This window comes from Lathyrus oleraceus, chromosome 4 (genome assembly GCF_024323335.1).
Source record: "Lathyrus oleraceus cultivar Zhongwan6 chromosome 4, CAAS_Psat_ZW6_1.0, whole genome shotgun sequence".
Lineage (NCBI taxonomy): Eukaryota > Viridiplantae > Streptophyta > Magnoliopsida > Fabales > Fabaceae > Lathyrus > Lathyrus oleraceus.
The window spans coordinates 56,710,436-56,718,425 of record NC_066582.1 but is presented as its reverse complement, the minus strand read 5'-3'; the positions used below and the strand labels follow the sequence as shown (position 1 = coordinate 56,718,425).

Sequence of the window (7,990 nt, the reverse complement as noted above, 5' to 3'; positions counted from 1 at the left end):
ATAGTCAATTAACTTTTTGAGACTTTATTAAATATGTTTAAGTCCAAAACACGTGGTAATTTGACTTGGAATTGAGATTAGTGAAATTCAAATTTCGGACCATTGTGATTTCTTCAGTTCTAAGTCACCATGTTCAACTTAATGGGACATCTTGCTCAGGAGGCTTTTTGATCTCATTCTTCTTGGAATGTGTTGACATCATATCAAAGATCACAATGTGCCAAGAAATGTTGCATTTGGACGCTTGAGCACAAAGTTATGACATGTTGAAGTTGACACGAAAATCTGGTCACGTAACTTAGAAAATTCTAAGTCCCAAATGGCTGAAAATGACTTGTAATGTCCCAAAGAATTCCACGACCTTCCAAGCATAATTTGACTTTGATCCTTGAAAAAAAACTTGTAGAGAGAATCACAAATGATATTGTGCAAAAAGAATAATCCCCAAATATTAAAAATTGAAGAAATTATTAATCTTGAAAGTTGAGAAAAAATCATTTAAAAATATGTCAAATTTCACCAAGTGCACAAATACTTCAACTCTGAGGTTGAAGACGAATCTAATTGGTGACGAAAAACACTACATACAAAACTCTTCACCATCCCTACATGAGTTTGCTCTAAACTCCAAATATTATCATAAAATCTCTAACAACCCTACATCAGTATGGTTGTCACTATTATACTTTTAATAAGTATAATAATCTTTAAAAAAAATGTCATTTAAAAAAAACTTTGGTATCACATCTATTAATAAAAAGAAGTAAGTTTTCATAGAGCAGTTAATATTCAAAAGGCCCCCAAAAAAATCATATTCATACAGAAAAAAAAAAAAGTTTATAAAAAGAATCCGTCATTTTCTAATACAAAATAATAGTTTTAAAAAAAAAAAAATCTAAATGGGAGATACTGTATTTTCCTCATAGTTTTCTTTCTAGTCATGATATCATTATAATTATTTAATTTAATGTATTTACGACGAAACCAAAAGCCGCAATCACAAATCAGTACACAAGCCTTTGTAAATGGAACTGAGTTAGTTCTGAGGTTAATCAACAGTACACTAAACACAACACAACCATATATCTTTAGCAGCATCAACGGAATTCGTTTGAATTTCAAGGCGGGAACGCAATTTCATTTCTCTCATTTCTCAATCGCTCTTTTTTTTCCTTCCAGATCCAGGTTTCCACTTCTTGAAAAACGCTATGGTGTTGTTTATCTTCCTCTTTGTTTCACTTTCTCTCTAGGGTTTGCTTTTCTCAAATTCCCCAATTCTTTCTTTTAATGGACTCGGGGTTTTCAATAACACCTCAATGGCTATCATAACAACTATCACCGGCAAACGCCCCTACCGGTGGCTCTCCGTTAATCACAACCCTTCATCTCCCAGTTCTTCAGAGTTCAAAAGGCAGAAAGTATCATCAACCATGTCCCACAATAAGCCATCACCATTACCCACCACCACAACCAAGGCCAATGTTGTTTCCAGAATTTCTCGTTACCCTGAAACTAAGCCACCTTTGCGTAGAGAAGTTCACGCTCCCTGTAGCAGACCGCGCAAATTCGATTTATCAAACAATTTCAAACTAGAATCGTCGAACTCCGTGGTTAGTGGTATCGGTATCAGCAATGTGTTATTTGAAAATTATTCTGCATTGGCTACCATTCCTTTACATGGAAAAGAAAAGGATGATCATAAGGAGGTTGTTTCAGAAGATTCAAAGGATGAAGATGTAGAAGAAGTGTGCGCTGTGCCGGTGGAGGTCGAGGCTGTGAATGGTGGCATACAGAAACAGTCAAGTTCGGTTTCTGAGTTGAGTAATGATAAATTGAATGTGGTTGATGATGCTGCAAAGATTTTGGATACTTTGTCTTTGGATCCGGAGAATGATGTTTCCAGTGTTCGTGCTTACAAGAAGTTGCTGGAGGCTGTCGATAAGCGAACAGATACAATTGGTAGGTTGAGATTTGAAATTCAGCTTAACGAGAAGCGCAGAACCGGATTTGATTTGTTGCGTCCAAAGAAAGAACTAGTAGAGGTAAAAACTTGTTAAACTGTCAGCACACATAGATAATGTATACATTTATGTATGCATATATGTATATGTATAAGTAGATATATGTTTGTGTATATGTATCTCTGTAAATGCCATTGTTATTAAGGCATAAGAAACATTCCAAATATGTTTGTAATTGATAAAGTCTTACTATGGCTTTCAGGAAGTGCCGCCGGAACCTTTTGTTCCTCTTACAAAAGAGGAAAAAGTTGAGGTTACACGAGCCTTTTCTGCCAATAGGTATGTTTTGAAAGTTTGGCCATGTGCTATTTATGAATGTTTAAGATGTACATATCTGATTGTAGGCTTGTTTCTACAGGAAGAAGATCTTGGTTGTTCATGAGAATTCCAATATTGAAATATCGGGCGAAAAGTTTCAGTGCCTTAGGCCAAGTGGATGGTTAAACGATGAGGTGATGTGCTGATCTTGTTTGTTTAACATTTGTTGAATTTCCATGGAGGATTTGGTATTTTATTATACAATGATTTGAAATTGTTGAATTTCCACGGAAAATTCAGTTATCTTGTGCCTTACGTTTGCAGGTGATAAACTTGTACCTTGAGTTACTGAAAGAGAGGGAGAGAAGAGAGCCACAGAAGTTTCTGAACTGTCATTTTTTCAACACCTTTTTCTATAAGAAGGTAGTGTCTTCTTATTGCCCTTATACACTGAACATTGGGACATGTTTTGTAAATCTTTTTTCAGCTTTCATGGAAATTAACACACTGTTGATAAATATTTTCTGTGATTTAGTCATGTTGTCCTGTCACTGATGCTTGTAATGTTGAATTATTTGCCAATAAACCAGTTAATAAGTGGCAAAAATGGTTATGATTACAAATCTGTGAAGAGATGGACTACTCAAAAGAAATTGGGCTATGGCCTACATGAATGTGATAAAGTAATTATTCTGAAACACATTTTTAAATTTTGTTTTTCTTATGACCAATTAGTGCTTATGCTGATTTGTTGCTGACTTGTTGTCGTACCCAGATATTTGTACCTATTCACCAGAAGATCCATTGGTGCCTAGGTGTTATCAATAAGAAGGAAAAGAAGTTTCAGTATCTTGATTCACTGAAAGGAATTGATACCCAAGTACTGGAAGTGCTGGTAATATTCTTGGCTTGTAGTTTACTCCCTGTCTCATATTAAGTGTCTTGTTTGGAATATTTTATTGTCTTATAAGTTTTCATTTAGAATATACCAAGTTACCAATGAAGCATTAGTTACGTTTTTCCACTAATACCCAAATTTGTTGTCTCTCAATCAATATAGTACTCAACTAACTACTTTATTACTAAGGGTATTTTATTTTATTAATGAAACTCGTCTGATTATCGAAGTCGGTACAATCTATGATTTTCTTATAAAGTTATCTTGTTAACGGATAAATCAAGAAAGAACTACTTAAAATAAATTTAACTCTAATTACCAGATAAATCATGAAAGACTTGTGGAATAAGAGAGCCACTTAATTAGGAAATAAATTATGATTGTTGTGTGAACTTTGTGGGTAATATGTAGTATTTGAATTTGATCATTTAACACTTAGAGTGATTCATTTAGACATTGTAAATACAATTCTATAAGCATTTTTTTGGCTGTTGGAACGTGTAATGATTATTGTTAATGTTTCCCAGGCAAGATATTTTGTAGATGAAGTAAAGGACAAGACTGGAGAAGATATTGACATAAGTTATTGGGAAAAAGAATTTGTTGAAGAGCTTCCTGAACAGAAGAATGGGTTTGTAATTTACTCTTTTGTGAATCATTTAATGAGATCAATGTTTATTTGATTATTTTTCCTGATCGTTAAAAATGAGGAAAAGACTTCAGAAATAAAAAAAATCAAGCAATAAATTTCTACTGCACATAAAGTTTATAGCATTGACTCAAAATGCTTCCCATGTATAATTTGTTTGGCTTAATTCCAACTTTTAGTCCCTCAAATATTGCGATTGTGTGAATTTGGTCCCCCATTTTGTCTTAAGCCATTTGGATCCTCAATGCTTATCCCCTTTTGCAATTAGGGGTCCCCTGTTTTTCCTCAATTTTACGCAGATGTTGCAAATTAATTCTGATATGGAACCCTTCTCTAATGCCAATAAAGCAAATGTGACATGGCAAATAAATTAAAAAAACTGAGCAACCTTTTGTGACAAGATATGAAGTCTAAGTGTGTCTATGAGAATGGTTGTTAGGATTTATAATAAGATGAATGGATAATTGGGATTAGGGGGATTGTATTGTTGGTTGATCTGAAGGGGAAGTTTGTCCTTGGGAAAAGGGGTCAGGGTTTACAATAAGAGAAATAGTAAGTTAGGAATTAAGGGTCAATATGCAAATAAAAGAAAAAGTATGCTTTTTTTATAACTATCTGCCATGTCACAATTGCATTAATGGAATTAGAGGGATCCACGTCATAATGAAATTGCCATGTTTATTAAGGGAAGAAGGTATTCCTTGATAAGTACAGTATCAGATTGAAAAGTTGCTCTTTGATTGGTTACAAGCAAGCTGTCACAAATATATTTCTTTACTTCGAACTTACACACAACTCTATTTGACTCTCTGTATTAACTTCTTGACTATTTGTCATTGAGATTTTGTTTGGACTACTAAGATTCACCCCTTGGGTCTACTTACATGGTTATTTTAGTTTTCATGTTCTATGATGGCAGACATGGTTTTCATCAGTAATCGTTACTATTATACAGTTTTTGATCACCTGAACTTGATTGTATGCCAATCGGTTAATATCAGAAACCAATGCTTGTAACTCTGAACCGTGTTTACAGAAGTTTATGAGTAAATTATCTTCTAAATGTAATTTTATACTTGAGCAGGTCTGATTGTGGGGTATTTATGGTCAAATATGCTGATTTTTATAGCAGAAACTTGAGGTTGTGTTTCAATCAGGTAAAAGAGTTTTCCATTTCTATTAATTGAATTGTGCCTTTGTTTTATATTTATTATATAGATAAGAAATATTTTCTTTTTTCTTTAATCATAAATTTGGAAAGCCACTCACATAAGGAACACTGTAATTAACATTATAAATTTTTTTGCCTAGAATTTGCAGCTGGCAAAAAAAAATTTGGTTGTACATGGTGTGACCAATAACTGATAAATTTTAAAACCAAATTTCCTTTCTACAACGTTTAAACAAAATCCAGTGAACTCGTATTAAATGCCTTGTCCATATGCAAAAGCCTCATTTTGATGACTATTTTTTAATATGGTTTCAGAATTGATTTTCCTTTCCACAATTCTATTTGTAGGAACATATGCCTTATTTCAGGCTTAGAACAGGTAAGGAAATTTTGAGATTGAGAGCTGAATAAGCAAGAGAAGAACCAGAGAAATTAGGGAAAGAAAACATTGATGTCAAATTAGCAGAGAATTTTTTGATGGAGGATCCTTCACTTATGTCACTAACTTGACAATAACCATTCAAGAGTTCTGGCGTTTGTTATATTGACTGGACCGACCATACATATCATTCTGATAAACAAGTACAACAAGTTGGTTGGTAGTGAAGAATGCAATAGATTCATAGATTGTTCATGTTCTACAAAAGTGAATCCATAGATGAGGAATTTCATTGAGATTGAGATGTTAAATTATGTATCAATAAACAAATGCACTTCCTTGCCATTTTTGGTGGCTGCTTTTACTATAGGCTACAATAATGGGGTTTGGACTTGTTTGCAATCCAAGCTCATGTGAAGCAAATTGAGAGCAATGAATAGCATTGACTATTCCTTTGATAAGTTGGTTGGTTGTTCCATGCTCTGAATCTATGATGCGACGTTTTGCAGCTTATACTTTTATCTATGTTCAGAATTACTATTTGCAAATTTGCTTATGTTGTCTTGTATTTGGAAGTTTGCTCAATTTTAATTGAATTTAAGTATATTAATTGTTTTAAATAAATCATAGTATAACGGTTTGATTCGACGTTTAACTTATACATTTATTTTGACTAGAAATTGTTTCATTTTTATAAAAGATATTAAGACCAGGCACATGTTTGACATGTTGATAGTAAAGGTACGCACAACCAAGTTATTACCTAACATTCAACTGATTTTTTTTTTATACTATCAGATACCGTTAAATATTTTTCTTTTGTTTATTGAATATGAAGTACCAAATTTTTTAAAAAATTAGAAAAATATGGCAGATATTGGATTTATCAAAATATCCGATATGGTAATATTTTTTTTGATAAATAATTCATATTGACAATTTAAAAATGAACTATTGTAAATTTGGTTGTTATTTAAATGAGTTATCGAAAATTTCATTTGTACTTTTGATTCAAATTTGTCCTGAAAATTATTAAAATATGTGGGATGTCAGAATTAATTGGGGATGACAGATTAATTTCTGTTATATTTTAGTTATATATTTCTCCATCGAATGACCAAATAAGTATGTTTTTTTCCTCATAAACGAAATATAAGGTTTAATCATAGTATTTATTCTCGATTTTCACATGTTCTTGAGTATTTTAAAATCCTTCAATTTGACCCCTTATACTCTTTTATTTAAAAATAAAAGAAAAAGTGATATGCATTGAGAATGTAAAATAGTTTTATATTGTCAACCAATTATCATTATGTATTTTGTCAAATCATCTTAATATTTTTAAGTTAATTGTGTGATATAATTGAATAATGAATCTCTATTAAATGACAGTGAAACTATTTTACAGGATTAATGTATTACCTTTAATCTCTAAAAATAATGACCTGTTATGTTTTAAATATTAATTCTAAAGTGGAACCATTCACTAATGCCAAAAAGGCAAATTTGACATGAAATAGAAAACTGGGCAACTTTTTGTGAATATATATGAACGGTAAGTGTGTCCATAAGAATAGTTGTTTAGTGGTGAAGATTTGAATTTTGAAAGTGTACTCCTTTAAAAGTTTCAGATTCGAGTCATACAAATAATTCTTAAATTAGTCTTATTTAGTTAGTCGGATGTAATATCAGATACTAAGATTTCAAAAAACAAACAAGAAGATGAATGAGAAACTTGGATAGGGTGGATTGCATTCTTGGTTGATATGAAGTGGAAGTTTGTCCATGGGAAGTGGAATGTGTGTTAGGGTTTACGACGAGAGAAATGGTAAATTAGAATCTAGGGGTTAATATACAAATAAATAAAAGGTATGGTTTTTATAACTATTTGCCATGTCACAATTGCATTAATGGAACTAGAGGAATCTGCATCATAATAAAATTGTCATCTCTATAAGGGAAAGAAGGTGTTCGTTGATAAGTATAAGAGACAAAAATTGCTCTTTGATTGATTACAAGCAAAGTGTCACAAATATATTTATTTCGATTATATTACATCCAAAAATAATAACCAACTCAGTGTTTTCCATCCCAAATGATACCATTCAAGAATCTTAGTCAATGTTAAGCTTAATCCTACATTACAATTAGGATTTATTTCGAGTCATTCACCTAGGTGTCTTAACACAAGATTAACCTAAGTATTCCTCTATGGTTTACTTAACATGGTTCATTTACACTAGCCAACACTTAGTATCATTTCTACGTATATGATGTCTATTTGGTTAACACTAATCCTTACTTGGTCCCAACCATGTTTTGCACACTTGATTCCACCATCATACATTACTTTAATTACAAGTTAATTTCTAAGTATAACTACGTTTAGGATTAGTCCACCAACTTTAAGTGTCATTAGCCAACTTAATCGAAGGTTTGGAACATGAAAATTAAAGTTTCTATTAGGTTATGAGTTCATGAATTAATTCAACAACCTTCATGATCTGATTCACATAGATAGAATTAGAACATGAAAATTAAAGTTTCTAGCAACTTGAAGTTGACGATTTATTACTTCAGAATTTATTACATCAAAGATATTATCCAACACCGA

At 32.0% G+C, this 7,990-nt stretch overlaps 1 protein-coding gene across 1 annotated transcript; it reads left to right on the top strand.

Moving 5' to 3' along the window:
- The first annotated feature begins 959 nt into the window (after window positions 1–959).
- Window positions 960–5,916, top strand: LOC127073294 (ubiquitin-like-specific protease ESD4). Its single transcript, XM_051014439.1, has 9 exons — window positions 960–2,042; window positions 2,224–2,300; window positions 2,380–2,473; window positions 2,604–2,702; window positions 2,870–2,962; window positions 3,055–3,174; window positions 3,705–3,808; window positions 4,911–4,983; window positions 5,346–5,916. The coding sequence occupies exons 1-9, from the start codon at window positions 1,317–1,319 to the stop codon at window positions 5,406–5,408; spliced, it is 1,449 nt and encodes a 482-aa protein (XP_050870396.1). The 5' UTR covers window positions 960–1,316; the 3' UTR covers window positions 5,409–5,916.
- Window positions 5,917–7,990: the final 2,074 nt, after the last annotated feature.

Coding starts and splice junctions, on each gene's coding strand:
- LOC127073294 (XM_051014439.1), top strand. CDS start 1,317: ATGGCTATCATAACAACTATCACCGGCAAACGCCCCTACCGGTGGCTC. Junction 2,043..2,223: donor CAAAGAAAGAACTAGTAGAG/GTAAAAACTTGT, acceptor TATGGCTTTCAG/GAAGTGCCGCCGGAACCTTT. Junction 4,984..5,345: donor TGAGGTTGTGTTTCAATCAG/GTAAAAGAGTTT, acceptor TTCTATTTGTAG/GAACATATGCCTTATTTCAG.